The sequence below is a fragment of the Adiantum capillus-veneris genome, chromosome 14 (assembly GCF_014529385.1).
Source record: "Adiantum capillus-veneris isolate H3 chromosome 14, ASM1452938v2, whole genome shotgun sequence".
Classification (NCBI taxonomy): Eukaryota; Viridiplantae; Streptophyta; class Polypodiopsida; order Polypodiales; family Pteridaceae; genus Adiantum; species Adiantum capillus-veneris.
Genome location: NC_140944.1, coordinates 134,682,914 through 134,704,415, shown reverse-complemented (window position 1 = coordinate 134,704,415; position 21,502 = coordinate 134,682,914). Strand labels below are relative to the sequence as shown.

Here is a 21,502-nt window from a genome sequence, read left to right as displayed (position 1 = left end):
GACCTTGTGGCATACTCAAATGTGCAAGATTGTCAATTTTTGAAGCGGATGTAAATAAGCGCGATTATTTACTCTAGCTAATTTTTTGCAAGTTTTTGTTCCAATCTTGACACATATCTGTTAAGCACTTCAACTTAAGGTCTCTAGCCAAGTTTCATCAAGTTTGAAAATTTTTTGGTCAAATGGTCGTCAGTTTCTGTTTGCACACTGACTTTGCAAATTTGGTCACAATTTTCTATCCAATGATCGAAATCTTACCAAATTTGGTTTGTGGGCTTATTACAACTTGGCAAAACTAGTGGTATGCTAACTTACAAAAAAGTTGAAAATGGGGGAGATATAAATAATTATGATTATTTACTTTTGGTAAATTTTTGCATCTTTTTGGTCAAATGAGCATGTACGCATGTCTATCACATCAATATAAGCCTATGAATCAAATTTTATTGAGTTTGGACAATTTTTTCCCCAATTTACACTCAAGTTCCCAAAAGTCAGTACAGACTTTAGTTTTTACCCAATTTTTTGCCAGTTTGGTGATCAAAATCCTATGTGCCTTTACAAAAGTTGTTTGTACCCATGCAATGAGTCACTGGTATTAACCTTGGTCAGTTTTTAAAGTAAATAATCGCGATTATTTACTTACGATTATTTACTTTATGCCCAAAATGAATATTTTTTTGCACTTTTTCAATGGACAGTCTTTTCAGGAGCTATTTTAAGCCTATGAATCAAGTCAAAACTTAATTTGGCCTAAAATGGTCAAAAAAAAGTAAATAATCTGAGTTTTTGCAAACTCTTAAAATTTCTACCTCAATGTGTCCTTGAGCTTACCCACTGGTTCATACAACTTTTAAAGCATATTGTCCAGTCGGATTGAGTGGTTTGGAGTCTTTCATGCTATTTCTAGCCATAGACCTAAAGTTCTGCAACTTCAAATAAAAACTCACAATGATTCTTTTGGAGAGAGCAATGTTTAGAAATCCACCTTGGATCCTACTTACCCTACTCATAGGTTCTCATGCGATGGGGTTGTGGAAAGTGTCCACAAACACTCGTTTTCTTCTTTTTTATGGTTTCCTGAGCATTGATCATAAGACTTGTCTCGTCTATCAATCATTCTCAAAATCCTAATATAGTTCTACAATCCTATAATCCTAAAGGCACTCAGCAAGTACGATTACTTCCAAGCTACCTCTACACAGCAAAAGACGACAAACTTAAGCTATGCGATTTTTAAAAAGAAAGGTTTGACTCTAGGAGATCCTAGAGGAAGTTAAAGGATAACTTCACAAGACACTCGTGTTTTTCCCTAGTTTAGGTCTCTTCAATCCTCGACAATGAAGCCAAATGTGGGACGGGTGTCTAACCTCACTCCTATCTTATTGGAGATTTAGCGAGAACCACGATTAATTTGTCAATCCATGGGACGAAGCTAACTCAACTAGTGCATAGAGTCTACAAGAGGTTGTCTATCTCTCCGAATCCCCATATCTAGAGGCAACATAGTCCTCGACACTGCTCCTTCTCTCGACCCAGAAGCCTGCTCATCTCATCCACTGAGGAACCTCAGCCTCCACCTGTCCTTCAAAAGGATGCTAAGCAGAGAATCGAGTGGTATACATAGCAATTCTAACCAAGAAAGTAATGAGGAGTTTCCAAAAACATTAGGATTGCCTGCTTGATGAGGTGCTAAGGAGCCCATGACATGGATATTTGCAGCTGATATGGAAACCTTGGACTTGCTTCAATTACTATGTCTGGAAGGATACCCTCATGCTGCATCTATTCAAGGCAATTAGTGCTTCCTCAGCTTCGCCTTCTTGAGCGTACCCTGCAATCAATACACTCCAAGAGACAACATTTCGAAAAGGGAGCTCTTCAAGCACCCGCCGTGCCTCTGTAACATGACCGCACTTGGCATACATTTCCACGAGCACATTGCCCAATATAAGATTATTCTGCAAAAGCCCCTGCGCTCATGAATGTGCTTCCCCCTTCTGACAGCCCTAATTGTGGCACAAGCTCTCAATGCACAAGCATAGGTTATCGCATATGGAAGGATGCCTTCTTGCTGCATCTGTTCAAGGCAATCCAGTGCTTGATCAGCTTCACCTTCTTGCACATATCCTGCAATCAATGTACTCCAAGTGACAACATTCCGAGACGGGAGTTCCTCAAGAACACGCCGCCCAGTTGAAACATCACCACATTTGGCATACATGTCCACATTTGGCATACATTACCCAACATAATATGGTTCCACAACAATCCCTGCCTCACAATCTCCTTGTGGATTTGTTTCCACCCGTCAACAGCCTTCATCACAGCACAAGCTTGCAATGTGCAAGCATAGGTCACTGTATCTGGAGGAATGCCCTCACACCACATCTGTTCAAGGCAATCTAGTGCCTGTTCAGCTTCACCTTGTTGGGAGCTTTGCATTACTCATGTAATTCATCGAGGGTCTCTCTCTAGACCAGCACGCCCTCCAACTGGCTCTCTCTCATCGCCTCTGCATTGAGTCTTTTTGTCACTCTCTCTCTCTCTCTCTCTCTCTCTCTCTCTCTCTCTCTCTCTCTCTCTCTCTCTCTCTCTCTCTCTCTACATTGTGTGTAGGTGAAAGAATTACAATGCACAATGCACACTCCAATGCTCATCATTGTGCAGCCCAACTTTAATCATTTACGAAATTACAATAAAGCACCCATATTTTACGACCTGCGCAGCTCCTATTGCAGTCAACGACGTCGCCCTGAAGGCGTGAGTTCACATGCCCCAGACAATCAATCCTATATATCAACACAGTGAAGGCACAAAAACGCGATTCACAGATACAGCACAAAAACGCAGTCTTGTGAAAAAGCTGGCTGAAAACGCAGCCTTAGTGCACCTTCCAAGCAAAAACGATGCTTCTGAAAGACGCAACAGGGGTATCTAAAACTGTGCTTTTGCACAGTTTTGTATGCCTCTTTTAACGCTAATAACTGAAGCACGAAAAACTTTTTTGAACTCTGCAGAGAGGGCGGACTCGTGTACCTTTGTGAAGAATCCCCACAAGTTGATGGTTTGCGAGGCATGGCAGATTCTTTGTCTGTGTTTTTAGGTTTCTTCTGTGATTGAGCAGATTGAATTCGCTTTAATCGTCAAGTTTTTAGGCAAAGCTTGTTTTCCTTGTTTTAAAAATACTAGGTTTGTTAAGAGCTATTTCAAAAGTATTTACAATAAAGCACCCATATTTTACGACCTGCGCAGCTCCTATTGCAGTCAACGACGTCGCCCTGAAGGCGTGAGTTCACATGCTCCAGACAATCAATCCTATATATCAACACAGTGAAGGCACAAAAACGCGATTCACAGATACAGCACAAAAACGCAGTCTTGTGAAAAAGCTGGCTGAAAACGCAGCCTTAGTGCACCTTCCAAGCAAAAACGATGCTTCTGAAAGACGCAACAGGGGTATCTAAAATTGTGCTTTTGCACAGTTTTGTATGCCTCTTTTAACGCTAATAACTGAAGCACGAAAAAAAAATTTGAACTCTGCAGAGAGGGCGGACTCGTGTACCTTTGTGAAGAATCCCCACAAGTTGATGGTTTGCGAGGCATGGCAGATTCTTTGTCTGTGTTTTTAGGTTTCTTCTGTGATTGAGCAGCTTGAATTCGCTTTAATCGTCAAGTTTTTAGGCAAAGCTTGTTTTCCTTGTTTTAAAAATACTAGGTTTGTTAAGAGCTATTTCAAAAGTATTTTTAAAAATACTTGGTTTATTAAATTTGAAAAATATTTATGAGGTCATCATGACTTAGAATATAACAGATTTTCAGAGATTTTTTTATTGTGTACACGAGTGGAGATGATGATTTGGCCGTCGAGCCCACATGGACAACGAAGTTTATTATACATATTTGTTTAATGTGATTGACAACGAAATATATTTTTGATTCTGAAACATACCTGAAAACGTCACATTTCATCATTTACTAGAAACGTCACATTTACAATCATCATTTCTTGTGATTCCGAAAATCACATTTAACTGAACATCCTTTTCTCATTATTTGTTGGTAAAGAATTATAAATCAAAAGCTTTGAAGTATTTATAGACCATTTATTTAATCGTGCACTGGTATTCCTATGGTATTTCTCTAGTAACTTCAGGTCTGCATTGGTATTTCTCATCTATGATTCTGGCATTTTCTCGTTTGCTCTCACCTAACTATCTATGGCAAGACACCTAACTATCTTTGGGCCCAAACTGGGAACTAAGTTGATTGTGCAGTCAGACAAGAGGGTGGTTGAAGTTGGTGTAGATGCTATTAAGTTGCATTTTGAAATCCAAGGGATAGGGTTCTCTTTGAAGCCATTGACACTATCAGGTGCTCAAGTAAAGCTGGAGCCTGCTGATGATGGTAAAGGGAACTTGACGTTTCATTTAGATCATGACCATCATCATTTCTATAAGGTAGATGTCTCTTCAAGCTGTGCTATGATGAAAATGGAGGGGAGCAGGATTTCACCCATTGATGTTGACTTGGACGGTGAACAGGTTTCTCCAATTCACACAAGTGTCATATCTATTATTCAAAAAATGCCCCTACAAAGCAATCTTTATGTTGCACTGCAAAGGTCAAAGAGGTCATTAGTGTGCATGAGCTTCCTGTTTATTACGATGGCTATGTTGCATATGAATTGCCTCCTTCAAAGAAAGGTTCAGGGATGATTGGAATGGAGCAAAAGCATGATAGTCATGTGTGGATAGAGTATGTGACATGTAGCAGTGATTTTTTTAATGGGGTTGTAAGATTTAGTAGATGTTGTGGACATCTCAGGTGTCTAAACAATGAATGTCCGTATTATTTGTGCTCCAATATGCAGAATGAGGTCCAATGGCGTGGACGTCTGATTCGTTGTGGTACAAAAGGTTTGCTAGAAAAGGATAATGGCAGTTTGACATTCTTTCACTGTGGTCAAATGCCAGAATGTCTTGCTACTTGCCCTGCTGTTATTTACTATTGCTTGCCTAGAGATAAAGACAAAACTACTAGATGTGCCATTCATCTAGGAGAACATAGACATCCATGTGCAGAAGGAAGGAGTAGAGCAGTTGAATTACAAATAGATTGCATATTGTGAGAGAGTGCCAAGAAGAACCCCTTCACAACCGCCAAGCAGTTGGAGCGGATCACTACTCAAGATGTTATATTGGATAGGCTGGTTGGTGAGAGCGTTGATGATCTCAATGCTCTGGGGGATGGTGAATTTGTTGAGTTCTTAGATTCAATAACTCCATTATCTAACAAAAGAAGAGTTGAAAGATGTCTAGAAAAGGCAAAGCAGTCAAGAAACATCAGTTCTAAAGGCTTGGAAGCAGTATTAGATCTCAAGACTAGATGTCGGTATCCATTTATTCAAAGTGTTTTGTATCCAGGTCAACTAAGAGACATGCAACAACCTCACGTATTCAAAATGTCCATTAAGGGACCGGGGAGTGGAGTTGATTTGGTTAATAGGATGCGACTCGGTGGAAATTTGGAGCAGATGTGGGTACATTTTGATCACGTTCACCGAGTGCAGGGCTGGCCTACAATGTCTGCACACGTTTATGACCCGTTTGTCTGAGAGCTATTGACCATTGCATCGTGTGAATTCACAGCTGAAAATAAATATGCCCAGACAGAGTTTTGGAAAATGCTAAACAATGTGGTTCTTGAAGCAGGCTTTGAGAAACCTATTTTTAGAGGGTTCATGGCTAACGAGGCTAATGCCAATTGGATAGCTGTATGCACAGTTTATTTTGGCGGATCTAAGAAGGCTGATCCCAAGAGGGAAAGATCTTGTGTTTTTCATTGGGAGCAGAGCATGGTACGACACACCATCAAGTGCATTCATGCATCATCTCAGGAAGAGCATAAGATCTTGTGCCACAAGTGGTGGAATGCCCCTAGTGATAATGCAGCCGAGGTATGTAAGGGAGAGTTGAGAAGATTTTGGAAAGCAGGACATGCAGTACAAGGGGAGGTTCCATCGTTGGAGACATGGTTGTCATGGTGGGATATTAGGGTTCCTCACTGGGGTGGAAGATTTGTTTCTCAAGATGACTCTGGTGCATTTGTGCCCTCCACAAACCTATCTGAATCGAAGCATGCAAGCATGCGTGCATTAGTCGGGTACAAAGACCACATTAGTCTTTATGAAGCGGCTTGTGCAGACATGGCAATGGCAGTGCTGCAAAGCGTAAGGTACAATGCATATTTGAAGGGCATCCATAGTGCCCATGGGCCTGGAATCAAAGACATAGATGACCGTTTTATAAGTGAATCATCATCTAAGGGAGTTGCAAAGAGATTAGTGGATCTTACCCACTCGTCAATGCGTGAGATTGGAATTTCTAGCCCATAAATGATTAGAAGTGTGCAAGAGAAGAGTGTACGAAGAAAGAGGTCTATTTCGGTGGATGCAGATGTTTTACTCGACGAGGATAGCCACATGCCCAAGTATGTTACAGTCACGACACCCGTGGCTGGTAAGCAAAAACCAGATGGTGAAGCAAATGATGGTGGGATGTGCGATGAGACAAATGTTGCAAAGACAGTGTGGGCAATACGACGAACAGAGCCAGGGAGAAAGATGAATTGTTTGGGTGTGGTTGGAGACCAAGGGGACAGATGTGGATGGTTCATCAATGACAGTAATTTGGATGTCAAAAAGGGTGTTGTTGCTCCTTGCTTTTGGGGCCGAAGGAAATATCCCTCAAATGGATTGCAGCCAGGAGGGATTGTGGAAGGATTCATATGGTTTTGTAACAACACAAACACTCACACATGGAAGGTCCATGACATGGTGGTAGGGCCTCCTGGACCAACTCCTGGCATTTGGGTGGTGGCGCAAGGTACTAATGTGCAACCAAGTGAGGCAAAGCTCCTCCAAGAAAATGGCTTTGTTCTTGGAGGGGGGAGTGGTGCAACAGATGATCGTCGTTCAGTTCCTAGAGAGCATAGACTACCAAGTGGGTTCTGTCCAAAATTCAGAGATGGGAAGGTTGTCAAGTGGCGTTCAAAGTTAACAAAGGAATTTATTAGCCGGATAGATTGTGGAAGATCAATGAATGCAGGTCTACTTAAAGAGGTGATTGTAGTGTGCAATGAGACACATCTCTTCTATGTCAGCACAGAAGGGTCTCTTGCAAAAGGTGTGAACTAATCTGTGACAATGTCAGACTTCCCTAGATGCACATGTGAGGATTTTCAGAAAAGGGAAAGCAAGCATCTGACATACATGCCATGTAAGCATCTATACTATGTGTTCCTGCAAGTACTTGGCCTGGACTCTGAGGCTCACCAATTCATACATCAGGCTGCGTTGTCAAAGGTGGAGTTATTTCAGGCATTGGAAAGTGTGAGGATGACTATGAAACCATGAGTGTTGAACAGATGAAATGTATAATGTCATCCTAGAGTTTTTGAGATTAGAAAGTATTTTTGGAATAGCTACATAGTACCTTCGCCGTAATATATCCGATGCTTATTTTGTTGCGATGCTAATCAATATTATTTTGTCTTTTTGGTGTTTTGTCCAATGTATATCAACATGTCGGCCATTGATATGTTGCTTCATGGTTGTTTATTGGTAGGGAGTATATTGGATTAAACTATGAATGTTTCCACAATTTTTCCCTCTGCGTCTTCTGGAGCTTGAAGAACAAAGTCTTGTCTTTGATGAAAACTAGAAGTCTTAAATTAGTCCTTCAGACAGCTGTAGAAATATATATCTATATATATACAAACACACACACACACACACACACACACACACACACACACACATATATATATATATATATATATATATATATATATATATATATATATATATAGATAGATAGATAGAGAGAGAGGGACCGAGGGAGAGAGAGAGAGATGGCTATTGGTCCCACTCTCTCTCTCTAAAAAGATAGGTTTAGTGTAACTCCACCTTCAAAATTTTATCGGCACCTGATCAAGTATAATTAACAGCCATAATACCTACAATCTAAGACCTTTTTAGTGGATTTAATGCAAATACCTCTAAATTCTATCCACAAATCTCTACTCTTTTCCGCTTAAAGGTTTTTTAATTTTTTAAAAGCTGGAAACAAAAACACCACCTTGGGTCATGGAAGTGAAAAGTTAGGTTGGCGGTGGAATAGTTGTAATAACATGGAGTTGCAGCTGTGACAGCAAGCGTGGACCCATTATTAGGAGAGCACACCAAGAAGCCGGAGGGCGGGAGGCTGCAAAGACAACCACATGCCCCTCAAAATCCCTATGTTCTTATTATATAGAATAGATGATTTTGGGGGGGGGGGGGGGGGGGGGGGGCTACCTTGTTGTGTTCTCCATCCCGTCAATATCCTCGTCCACCTTGCCATATTATTCTGCATCACACAATTAGAGTTTTTGTGTTTTGCTATAGTAATATGTAGTAGCTTTCGATAGAATTGACACTCATACTCGCTCGACTATGGTGTTGCTCGAAAATATTTGCTTGGGTTTGGGGTATCCTCTACACAATGCATGGCTTCTCCTTATGCTTGTGAAAATTGGTTGAAAATTGGTTGATTTTCACAAGCATAACCTTTGTTTTGGATTCATTCAGAATCAACCCATTATGCAAGCAAAATTTCTTAAGGACAACTATAAGATCTTGTGCATCCTCTAAAGTATGCTAGAAGCACTACATCATCCACATACAACAAAAGCATGATTACCGCATTGAAAATAGTGACCGCTTCAATGCCTTCTTCTTGTATAAAGTGAAGTACCATTTGTTCCAATCGATCGATGCATAGATCAAAGAGAGCTGGTGACAACATACATCCTTCTTTAACCCCAATAGTGCTTGCAATATTCTTTAAAATTACTCTTTCCATGCACAATTGACACATCAACTTCTCATAGATTTGAGAAACCGTAAGCATAAACTCAGGCACTTGGAGTTCTTCCATCCTTCTTCAAAAATTGTCACATGGAATCATATCAAAAGCTTTCTTAAACTCCACAAGCAACAATATAATTGCTTGCCTTTCAACCGATTTTTTCCATGTGAACACGAAGGGTGATAAGATGGTCAGTGGTGTTATGGTGTCGATGATAACTTGCTTGTCCTTTTGCATGCTTGTCATTCTCTTTAACCCAATCACTCATCAATTTTATCTCCATTATGCACCCCAGCAACTTTGCCATAAGAGATCCAATCATTATAGTTTGGTAGTTATTTACAAGTTTACATCCCCTCCTTTATACTAAGGTTTGACTTAATTAGTGCTCCAATCACAAGGCATACCATGTTGAAGTGCAAGGTTGAACATATTATACATCACTCATGTGAAAAATATCTCTTCCATTCAATCATTTTTGACTTGATACCTTGAAGATCTTCCGCTTTGCGAGTGGCCAACTTTTCAAGCCCCCCACACATATCCTCGTTAGGAAAAAAAGAAGACATACATGGAAGTGAACCATAGAGTGACATCTTTCCAACATTTGGTTGCTCATATAGTTGCCTACAATGTGTGTATATATCCATAAAACTCAAGTTACCAAAACTCTCAACCTGCTTGCCCCTCAAGTTTCTCCAAAATCTTCCACATACGCGTGCCTTTTCTTGGACTTGAAAAAATTGATGCTTAACTTTCCATGTTCTTCTCTTCTTTTGAATTAATGCCTTGTATGCAAATGACTTTGATAGTTGTCTTTGTCCATAGTTGTGGCTAGCTTTTTCAAGGACTTTCAAGCATCTTGACATTCTTTATCAAACCACATTGCATGATCTACCTTTATTGGTACCATAGATATGCTTTATGGCAAAGAATTCTTCAACACAAGAATAAACTACTTTCTTAAAAGCTTCCCATTTAGTTCCCAATGGTGCGTCACATTGAAGCTTTGTCATCCATAACTTCTGCTCAACCATGTCAATATAAATTGGTGCATGTTTGAAATCCATACAAGGAGATAACTTCTCTTCCCTTTGGCTGAGATTATTATGCTTAGTTGTTTCTCCACATGTAAGGTCAATACAGAAGATCCGATGGTCTGATTCCGAGGTCCATTGGCCAAGCGTAAAACTTTTTATACGATACATGATGGTTACCATTGGTAGTGAGCATACCCGTGCTATTGCACATGTGTAAAAAGAACTTTCCATAGTAATCCCGCTCTTTCTCATCCATTGAAATACGATCATACAAGTGAACTTCCTCCAGCTCGCTTGAAATGTATAGCATATCAAATTGTTGAGTATCATGTTGCAATGTTTTTGTGCGAGCATTCCTATCCCCATAGACAATAACATCACCTTTGCCTTTAAAATAAGCGATGTCCTCCTCTAAATAAAAAAATGGATGATCTGTATCCATGTAAGCATAAATAGGAAAATCATGATGAGGAATGTAGCAACCGGGTAAAAAATTGGGTGCTCTTTTTGGTGTCATAATTTTCAGTCATACATAACGTTTGTGCTTGCCATCTTTCACAATTGATACAAAATCTTCCAATCCTTTCTTAATCATGCATACTACCTCTCCTTGCCCTTTTCATTGCTTGAGATTCTTTGACCACATCAATGAATGTACATTGTAATCCTCCAACTCGTTAATCCTTTGTGTATCATGCTCCCAAGTTTTAACAAGTACAACATCGGCTTTGCTAGTTCATCTATACCAGCCCCCGCATTGCATGGGTTCCATTGTAGTTCCAAAAGCATACTTTCAATTGTAGCTCGGCCTCATAGGTTGTGCATTCCTATTTTCTCTAGGGACTTGCCTCCTCCTTGGGCACATTTTTTTCATGAGAGATCTCCTTTTTTTTTCTTATTCCTCTTCTCATATGCCTTGCGACGCATATTTTGCTGCTTAATAGTGCGATCTTCACATACACACCATTGTATCTCTAAAATAAATTCAACTATTATCAAGGATAATTTTTTGTTTGGTTTCATCCAGCATGGTGCATACAGTTGGCCATTCTCCCGAGTGAGGGGCTCCTTGCTTACCCACTCTATGTGCTCCATAAACCATAACTCCTAACATGGCAAAGTGGGTCTTGAAGAAATCTTCAATAACAATGGCAAGAGAAGGTGATGTTTCTAACTTCTTTTTAGGAATTCCACGAAAAACATGTTCTTGGAACGTCGCTCTCGTTCCTTCAACTCCTCTACATCTACATTCTCAACATTCTTTGTTTGGGCCATAGCTTGCACGAGAGAGAAATTAGAAACCACATTGTTACCACATACATAAACCCAAGACTTGTTTGTGCATACATTTTTCATGTCTCATACATCGTGGCCCATGGTGCCAAATTTATCCTTTTTCAATACATGGTCATACTCCACTTTGCTCATGCACTCCTTCAAAGTATTTAAGTCCACAATAGAGCGCTTACATTTCTTGACTTCCTCTTCAAGATGCATCGAACATGTTGTTTGCATCTCAAGTGTCCTATTGAGATTCTCATTCTCAACAACAAGAACCCTTAATGTGCCATTCTCCATTGCAAGTTCCTGTAAGTATTTACCTTGCTTGTCTATGGTCTTTTGCAATGATGCCAAGTATACCATAATCATGGTTTTTGATGTCATTAGTGAAGTGGTTGTGTTATCATCTCCGCATTTAGAAGATTTTGGATTATTTTCAACAATGGTTGTGGACCTTGTTGAAGAAGAAGAACCCTTGCGAGTGCCGGAAGACATTGTATATATAAATAAGAGATGAAGGTCAATTTCCTCGAACTTGTTCACTTCGAAAATGCTATTACAGAAAAGCCTTCCATAACTCTATTTTTTTTTTTGTTTTTACATTAGTGCGTAGAGGGTGTTGTGCTCTTTGATTGAGGCTATAGATCACCCAAATCAAAGTTTGGATGAAGAAGTTATGATCAAAAGAGTGAATTGCTGTCAAGCAAGAAATGATTGTACTAAAGAGAGTAGCGCACGCGCACACACACACACATAGTAAATGCAATTGTAGGGAGGAATACCTAGGAAGAGTGGGAGAGGGTTCATGAGAGTTTGGAACTACTCTCAAGAGAAATTCTCTTCTTGGCCTTTTTTGAGAGGCGGTAAATGTAACTAGAGGAAAGAATTAATGCTTAGAAAGAGGAAGAGGGTTCGAAGAGCTAGGGGTTATTTTGTCTTCGAAAGAGGTGATAAATGTAATTGGAGGAAAGAAGTGAGAGGTGGGGGTTACCTTGTCTTCTGCTCTATCGTCTTCTAACATAGATATGTATGTAGAAATAGATGCCACTTTTGTATCTATATTATATCTAAAGCAGGAAGAAATCTCCTCTCCCCCCCCTCGCGACCACATGTCAACAGGTGTTGTGTCTAGCGGTGTTCCCTGCAGCCCAACGACACGAACAAAACTGCGCACGATACAAAGAGAGAAAGACATGCTAATAACAGGGAGAGAGAGAGAGAGAGAGAGAGAGAGAGAGAGAGAGAGAGAGAGAGAGAGAGAGAGGGGCCACCTTCGGCCACACTAGGGTAGAAGAGCTAGTATAGAGACGATTAACTTTTGAGGCTTTGATTTGTAGTTATATTGTGAGATTTTGAGTGCCGCTCGGTGGAAACGAACGCTGGAAATGTGCACAATATGCAGACGAAGGAGAGGTGTTTCGTGACAGAGAACTCCATGTTGCCATTTAACAAAAGGAAGCGCCAATAAGCAAGGACGAAGGTGACCCATAACAGAGTACCTTGTGTGTAGGTTTCAAACCCTCTATCCCACCAACTAGAGTTGCGCACGCTACGCTGCCTGATTTTTGGAGCGCAAGCGTCTTTTTTATTTGGGCGGTTGGCCGACTCTCTTTTGGGGGCCGACCACTTATTGGCTCCTCTACCCTTGTACGTATAATCAAACTGTTAGTTGGTTGGGCATCCCATGCAGCCACCCAACCTACCCATCTTCTTCTTTTGGGGGCTCACACTTAGGACAAGGACGAGAACACATAGCTACAAATGCGAGGGATGACACACACCTCCTCCTCTTCCGCCTGCCTTCGTTTTCCCCGTCGATCTCGCTTGCTCGACAACCAGCTCTCGCAGTTCCTGATTTGATCATCCATCCTCGTCCATCGCCTGCCCAGAGCTCGCCATATTCTCCCCCAGCTTCCTCCCATCCTCTTCTCGCAGACCAGCTGCGCCGGTTGCTCAGCCTCTCGTGCAGCGAGAGCCCTCATTTTCCCTCTATCGCCATGGCTTCAGCCGTTCTTCCTCAATCTAACTCCCTCACTTCCGCCAAATGCAGCCTTGTCTCGCCTTCCAGGAATTCCAATTTGAACAAGGTCGGGGTAGAAGCAAGCGGCGAATTTTTGAGATTGCAGAGCTCGAAGAATGGCGTTAACCAGAGTTTACACTTTGGACTTGTTTTAAGGGTTGGACAAGAAGACGGTAGGGGATGCAGGAAGCCAAGGAAAACAACGGCAATGCTTAAAAAAGGAGGACGCAAGACCCCTGATAAGGAGTACCCCTGGCCCCAGAAGATGAAACCTGAAGATCTTATGGGTTCTCCACTCCGCTTCCTCTCCCGCTTTAAGCCTCTACCCCAAAAGCCCAAACCTGTTCACCTCCCCTTCGAGCTGCCCCTCGTGGATATTCAAAAAAAAATTCAAGAGGTTTTTCCTCCCTCTCTGATTGAGATTTTAGCAGGCCTGCTCGTGCGCATGCATGCACACACACAAGCACACTTGTCGTGCAGAGAGAGAGAGAGAGAGAGAGAGAGAGAGAGAGAGAGAGAGAGAGAGAGAGAGAGAGAGAGAGAGAGAGAGAGTATGAATGTTCTCAGCTCAGAAGTGACTAGAGTAATGGAACCTTGAATTTTTATGGTTGAGGCCTTGCTGTATCATGCAGCAAGTAATGAGCCGTTCATTGCAAGCCGATGTTCATGAGCTGGGTAATATAGAGGCCAGATGCTTCCACCATGTTGTTATTGTTGGATAGAATCAGCCTATATGTAAGCATGTGTGCATTTATGTGTGCACGTCCTTGAGAGAGACCTATGAGACCAAATTTATACAATGTTGGTGGATCTAATACAATGTCTGGGTACAAACTAAAATGAAGTAAAGTGAAAAACTAAAATCATCATGATCAATGCCCGAAGATACCCGACATCGGGCGTTGTCCGAGAAAGTATTGCATCGGTCGTTGAAGTGTATCGTCAATGTCCACCTTTGTAAATAGTCGTACTGAACGTCTCCCATGTCGTGCTAGAATAGTCCTGATCCTCTGATGGAGCCTCCGTTGATGTCATGGTTGCCCTCGTAGATGTGGGCGTGTAGCTCTTGCGAGCTCAATGGTTTTGTCAACCAATATACCTCTGGTATAGGTGGGCTCTGAAGTCTGATGTGAAGCTTTCTCATCTGACTGCCGAGTCCCTGCTCTAAAGAAGTTCGTGATCTCCCTCTGTGAATGTCTCCCACTGCTTGATCACCTCAAGAGACTCTCCCTGTGTCTGCGCAGCTGGAGCAAAAACAACCCAAGGCATCTTTGATCCTGATATCTCATGACTCTAACCAACGGTCCAAAGCCCTCTCTGAAGAGACAATGAAAGTGGCCTCGTATCTTATACTATACCGGATGATGATAAATGTGATGCAACTCTGTATCTGGCCTCTATATGACACAATTGGCAAATCCTGTCCTGTGTTGATACTCTCAGAATCTGCCAATCTTAATCTCTAACTCATGCGATGATGTGCGCATCTAACCAATAGCACATTGTATCCCATGGGATAAATGAGTGTCCATATAGGCCGGTCTAATCACATATCCATCGTTTGTTAGTTGGAGAAGATGCTCTCTACAGAAAGCCATCTTCGTGCCCAACTCCTGTGTCGGCTGTATCCATGTGCTCCTGGTATCTGGCTGAATCAAATCTTGACGTATGAGTCTAGTGATCTCTGTCCGTGTGAGAGATAGGGAGGGTGCACCCAAGGAGTACTGGAACGGAGGCAGTCTATCCATGGTGAAACCATGATGTTATATGCCCCTACTAGCATGCTGTATACCCCTATAGTGCTAGCTGTGGGGATGACTCAAGGGCTAGCCAAGCGTATCTGTCTGTGGGGAGGTCCCATAAATTGTGCATGAAGAATACTGATCTAGTAAATGCCTTGACCACGAGAGGAGGGGTAGCTAGCTCGGCTCAAATAATCTCATGTGTCATTGAGGCCTTAGCCCGAATCATCCGAGAGATAATAGAGACTAAGGCCTCTCCATATATCTCCATCCCTTTGTGCTACCAAATCTGCCATGATGGTCCACTGAGGGTCCCCAAATCTGAAATTCGTAAAGCATAGCTGAAGCCACTAGAGTGTCAAAAGCTGGAGCTTTGTTCGAGGTTCTTGAAACTGAACGTACGAACACATCCTCTCCAATCTTCCCAAGGCTGCATAAGCTCTCGTCAGTTTAGTCTCTGTTGCTCTTCTCAAAGAGAACACCAGTCCACTGAAGGCTACCCCAAGGTAGGTGTATGCGTATACTCCACCATCTCTTGTCCATATGTAAATGTGGATGCTGACCTCCTGATCCACTGTTGTGTGGTGTTAAACACCATAACCTTGGTTTTTCCCGGGTTAACAGACAATCCACTATCATGAGCAAATGTGTACAAAGCATCTAAGCGACATTGTATCGCCTCTGGGGAATCAGAAATCAACACAATATCATCAACATATAACAATAGGGGGGTCCATGTCACTGCCAACTGTGCTCCTATCACATCACTCAATGTAGTGAGAAACCTCATCCACATACATGCCAAATAGTGTAGGAGATATCGGGCAGCCTTGTTTGGCCCCGATAGTGGAGCGAACGAAATCATAAATCCCCTCTAGAGTGCGTACATGCCCCACCATTGACTTGTATAGAGCCATGATCCAACTCTATGAGTACCCCCATCTCCTGCAGTTTGCGCATCAATCTAGCTCTTGGCACTGTATCGAAGGCTTTGCAGAAAACCACAAAGCAACAATAGAGTCTCCCATGTGATCTCTCCTCCTTAATAATGGCTCTGAGTGTCTATATATGATCAAGAGTAGGGAAACCTCTACTGAAACCCGCCTGTCCTGCTGCCTCTCTCTCTGCCCATCTACTCAACTGCTGCTCAAGGATGGATGCGTACAACCATGCCAATGTGTGTCCAATCATGATAGTGCGGTAGTTCCCAGGCTCCGTAGGGTCCCCTGACTTGAAGGTAGGTATGATAGTAGACAAACTCCAGTATCAGGTAGGCCCTTGTAGATGGCACCATTGAACATCATAGCTAGAAGCTCTGCTAGTAGATCTCTGGCATGAATAAAATGCTGTGCTACTAGGCCATCGTGATCATATGCTCTCCCTGTCCTCATCCTGTCAATGGCATTCTTTACCATCTCGGTGGTAAAGAAAGCACATGTGTGTGGGCATGGCTCTGGCGACCTAGAAGAGGTGGTTGCCCCGAGACTGTGTAGAGGGATGATGCATATTGACCCCATACCTCCGCAGAAGTGATGACTGGTGGGGTGAATGCCCATGGCAGAGTCGCCATGCCTTGCCCGAACCTTGGCTCAAAAATAGTTGGTATAAATCATGTTCTAATAGAGCTAGAAACGCCCTCTTCTTCCGTCGTGCCAAACTTGAGAAGCAATCTGACTGCTTGTTAATGATCACTCCTAGAAGTGCCTCCCTCTGAAGTCGGACTCTCATCTCTCTCCACTCCCCATCATACCAGCTATTCTGGAGTATGCTCTGAGAACGTCGTTGTTGCCTAGGCTCAGTGTGTGGGTATGCCTGTGCTGCTACATCCTACAATCTCTTTGTCAATATGTCAGTGAGCTCCTCTAGAGGTCTCCCCGGATCCTTTGTGCATAAGTGTCTGTATATACCATCTGTGTAGACAGAATCAGTCTATGAAGTAAAAGTGTATCGGGTATGCGTAGATGTCTGTGCCAGTCGAGTTGTGCTGAACTGGAATGAGATGGTAAACGCGAGGAGGGCATGATCTCTTGCTACCCCGATAGGCGTGGGCCGGACTGTAAAGTCCTGAATAGAGGGTGTAAAACTGGGGTGAGCCAAAACATAATCCACTGTGCTAGCCCCATGTCTATGAGGAAAACAAGTGAACCCACTTGATGTCGGAAATCTGTAATGTGCAGCGGAAGTGCTTGCTGGTGTATGGCTCAGGATAAGTGACCAATGGGTGCTCAAGGTTCCTTTTATTGACAGGAAGGGAGAGCCTTCCTTGACTCAATGAGAGAATGTGCAATGACCAAAACAACGAGAGAGAGAGAGAGAGAGAGAGAGAGAGAGAGAGAGAGAGAGAGAGAGAGAGAGAGAGAGAGAGAGAGAGAGAGAGAGATGAGATGAGATGAGATGAGATGAGATGAGATGAAATGAAATGATATATTAACGTCTACAAAAGGCCAAAATGACCTATGAGACCAACTGATTACAATGATGAGTCTAGTATCAAGTCTGGGTACAAACAAAGAAAACTACAAACAAAGAACTGATAGGAGTGCTACCGACTCCTATGGGTGGCTGGTAGGCTGAGCAATGGTATCATGCCATAAGGTACAAAGTGGGGATAAGTGTCACCATGATATAATATAGCAGTAGCATGAAGCCTATCCTGATCGACACTCTGGGTGTCGTGCTAGAATCCTGTGGATCCTCTTCTCAATCTCCGCCGGTGTTGCGTGGCTCCCCTCCTCAGTCGCGGTCATCTCGATCTCCCCAACTCTATAGCTCGATCAATGAGAGTACCGCTGGTGTGTGTATGGGTGGGAACCGAGCTCTGTGATGGTGGTGTCCCCTCTACCTCTATGGTACTCAGACTGAAGAAATCTGAGATGCATCTCTGGGACTGTCTCTGTCTTTGCCCACTCAATAGAGCGTCTCTATGTCTCTGTATCTCAAGTAGGAATAATCCGAGACATCTTTGATCCTGATATCTCATGACTCTATCTAATGAGTCAAAACCATCTCTGAATAAACAATGAAAGCGTCCCCGTATCTCATAGTAGACTGTGCAGCGACATGTAGTGAAACTCTGTCTCTGGCTTTGCATGGCATAACTGACATATCCTACTGTCTGTTGGTATGCCTCTGAATCTACCTGTCTCAATCCCAAGCTGGTGTGAAGATGTGCGAATCTGGCCTATGGCACATCGTAACCCATGAGATAGATGTGTGTCCATGTAGCTGGGCCGTGTGACAAATCCGTCTGTCGTGAGTTGGAGAAGATGCTCTCTATAGAAAAACCTCTTCGTACCCAACTCCCGTGATGGCTCTATCCATGTCCTCTTGCTATCAAGCTGGATAAGATCCTGCCGAATGAGTCTAGTAGTCTCCATCCGTGTAAGAGCCAAAGATGGTGCATCAAGAGAATACTGGAAAAGGGGCAGCCTATCCATGCTGAAACCATGCCTCTGAAACCATGAGCTCATCTGTGCATACCAACATGATGTATCTCCCTGTAATGCCAGCTGTTTGGATGACTCAAGAGCAAGCCTAGCATACCTGTCCCTGGTGGTGTCCCATAAGCTGTGTACAAATGATCCTGATCTGGTGAGTGCCTCAACCTCCATAGGTGGGGCAGCCAGCTCCACTTGTATGATGTCATGTGGAACTGAGGCCTTGGCTCTAATCAGCCTAGAAATCATAGATATGAAGGGTCTCTCCATATTACTCCATCCAGCACTGTCAACAGACGGTCCCCAAACATGAACCCTGTAGTGCATAACTGAAGCGACCAAAGTGTCGAAAAGCCGGAGCTTTGTTCGAGGTTCCTGGAACTGAACCTACGAACAAATCCTCTCTAAACCGCCTAGGGCTGCATAGGCACGAGTCAATCTAGTGTCTGCTGCCACTTTCAGTGTGAACCTCGGTCCACTAAAGACCACCCCAAGATATGTGTATGCATCAGTGTACTCCATACTGTCCTGCCCATATGTGAATGTAGGTGCTGATCTCACTGTGGCGTGGTATTAAATACCATGACCTTGGTTTACCAAGGTTGACAGACAATCCACTATCCTCTGCAAAACTATGCAATGCGTCCAAATGTCTCTACATACCCTCTAGTGAGTCTGATATCAACACGATATCGTCAGCATACAATAAAAGAGGGATCCATGTCCCCGCAAGCTGAGCACCTCTATCTCCTCCTTTGTCAATATAATCAGAGACCTCATCAACATACATACCAAATAAAGTAGAGGATAGTGGGCATCCCTGTTTCACTCCGATAGTGGAGTGAACTATGTCTCCTGTGATGTGCGTACATGACCCATCACTGAACTGTACAATGCCATAATCCCCCATATCAGCTCTGTGGGTACCCCCAATTCCATAAGTCGGCGCATCAATCTGGCCCTCGGCACTGTGTCAAAAGCTTTGCGAAAGTCCACAAAGCTGCAATATATCCATCTACCATGTGCTTGACCCTCCTCAATGATAGCTCTGAGTGTAAAGACATGATCTAGTGTGGAGAAACCCCTCCTGAAACCAGCCTGCCCAGGTGCCCGTATGCCCATAATCTCTGCCCAACTGCTCAGCCTATGCTCAAGGATGGATGCATACAACCGTGCCAATGTGTGTCCTACCATGATAGTATGGTAATTCCCCGGCACTGTGGGGTCTCTTGTCTTGAAGATAGGTACAATAGTAGATAATCTCCAAGACTCTGGAAAGCCCTCACACATGACACGGTTGAATAACCGTGCAAGCATCTCTGCCAACAAATCCCCAGCATGTATAATGTGCTCTGCTACCAAACCCTCGTGATCCTGTGCCCGTCTGGTCTTCATCCTGTCAATGGCCTCCTTTACCATCTCAGTGGTAAAGAAGGTGCTCGTAGCCGGACATGGCTGTGGTGGATCTGGTAGTGGTGGCTGTCCAGGTATAGTGTATAAAGATGCTGCATACTGCCCCCATATCTCTGTAGAAGTAATCACTGGTTGGGGAGATTGCTCATGGAATAGATGCCAAGCCTCTCCTGAATCTCTACTAAGGAAGAGCTGATATAAATCTTGCTCCATCTAGACCAAGAAAGCTCGCTTCTTCCGTCGCACTAGTCGTCGTGTAGCAATACGAGACTGTCTATAGGTGATCACTCCCAGTGTAAGCTCCCGTTGAATCTGAGCTCTACTCTGTCGACACTCCTCATCATACCAGCTGTTCTGAGGCATGTGCCCAGAACGACGTCTCTGACCAGGTTGAGTGTGGGTATGCCTCTGTCGCTGCCCCATGTAATGTCATTGTCAGCATAGATGTGATCTCCTCCATTGTGTATACTGGCTCTGATGTGCATAAAAGCCTACGTATCTCCTCTGCATAGACTGAGTCAGTTTCTGGTGTAAAAGTATACCGTGGATGTCTACCACCCCGTGAGGCTTGAGATGTATTGTACTCAAAGGAGACTGATAATGTCAAAAGTGCATGATCTATTGCTATCCCAACAGGCCTGGGCCCCACTGTGAAATCGTGAATGTGAGAGATAAAGCTCGGATGTGTCAGAACATAGTCTACAGTATTGGACCCATGTCTGTGTGGAAAACAAGTAAAACCTGTAGACGATGGGAAAGTCGGTAAGCCATTCAATATGGCTAAACTGTGAGTAGTCGTCATTTCCCTCAGGTATCTCCCATGCTCTGTATGCTCTCTGTCGTGTGAGCATCTCGCAAGTCCCATCTCCTTTGGCTCTAGCTCTCTAAGCATCTCCTCTGTGGTGTCATAGAAGACCGTCTGTGAGCTGCCTGTACGGGCATTGAAATCCCCCAAAAGTATGATGTCTCTATCCCTGGAGAACTCCCAGGTATCATCATCAAGTACAGAGTAAGGAGACTGTCCTCTGGGTGAAGCATATACTGAAGTGTTGGGAGGAAAATAGCATATGGCGATGTACAAGAAACGTCTAGTCTCTGCCCTCAGCCTCACCCACAAGTATCTGGCTTGATCATCTCTCCGAACTATGTGCAGTAGTGGTTGGAGCTCCTCTCTGAAAGAACTGCTACACCTTCTGATCCTCTAGTCCCATGCGCAGATCTGGTGCATGTCCGGCACGCTGTCTCCCATCTGTATCCTGATATATGCGGCATCAACTGTCCTGGAGCCTGATGAGTCTCTGAGTAGAAAACAATGTCTCTGTCTCTGAAGCTGTCCTCAAAGGCCCCCATATCAAGTCTATACGAACCATTACAGTTCCAAACCGCCATCCTTAGAGTGGTCCCATAGGTCTCGCACCGTCATGTAGAGCGGTGCTCTGTAATCACTACTCGTCCATTTCTGTAGAAGGCTAACTTTCCCTTCTCCCTTGTTGCTATAATCTCTGGCATGACCTCTCTCATATGTGCAAGCCGTGAGAGCATAAGATCATCTCCTAAAAAGATACCTGTTTTCTTGAGGGTTGGCCTCTTCTTTAAAAAGTCTTTCTTTTCTTCCATGGAGGGAAAGCGCAAAATGAGAGCCCGATCTTTTGAACTC

General features: G+C 43.2%; 2 protein-coding genes across 2 annotated transcripts in view; one reads left to right on the top strand and one right to left on the bottom strand.

Moving 5' to 3' along the window:
• Positions 1-1,754: 1,754 nt before the first annotated feature.
• Positions 1,755-2,445, bottom strand: LOC147443180 (pentatricopeptide repeat-containing protein At4g18520, chloroplastic-like). The gene is made up of 3 exons (XM_086529485.1): positions 2,247-2,445; positions 2,006-2,130; positions 1,755-1,961 (listed from the first exon to the last, which is right to left on the bottom strand). The coding sequence occupies exons 1-3, from the start codon at positions 2,443-2,445 to the stop codon at positions 1,755-1,757; spliced, it is 531 nt and encodes a 176-aa protein (XP_086385611.1).
• Positions 2,446-12,975: 10,530 nt separating this feature from the next.
• Positions 12,976-21,502, top strand: part of LOC147443179 (uncharacterized) — a 59,604-nt gene continuing 51,077 nt past the window's right edge. Inside the window, exon 1 of the mRNA XM_086529089.1 lies at positions 12,976-13,650. Within this exon, the coding sequence (XP_086385215.1) occupies positions 13,231-13,650 (420 nt within the window). The 5' untranslated portion in view covers positions 12,976-13,230. The remainder of the gene's footprint in view (positions 13,651-21,502) is intronic.

Excerpts from the sequence above, each read along its gene's own strand:
- LOC147443180 (XM_086529485.1), bottom strand. The coding sequence starts at position 2,445 with ATGCAAAGCTCCCAACAAGGTGAAGCTGAACAGGCACTAGATTGCCTT. Across the intron at positions 2,131-2,246 it reads GTGGAACCATATTATGTTGG|GATATGTGCAAGAAGGTGAA; the intron begins GTAATGTATGCC and ends CATTGATTGCAG. Across the intron at positions 1,962-2,005 it reads CTTGTGCCACAATTAGGGCT|AATAATCTTATATTGGGCAA; the intron begins GTCAGAAGGGGG and ends GGGCTTTTGCAG.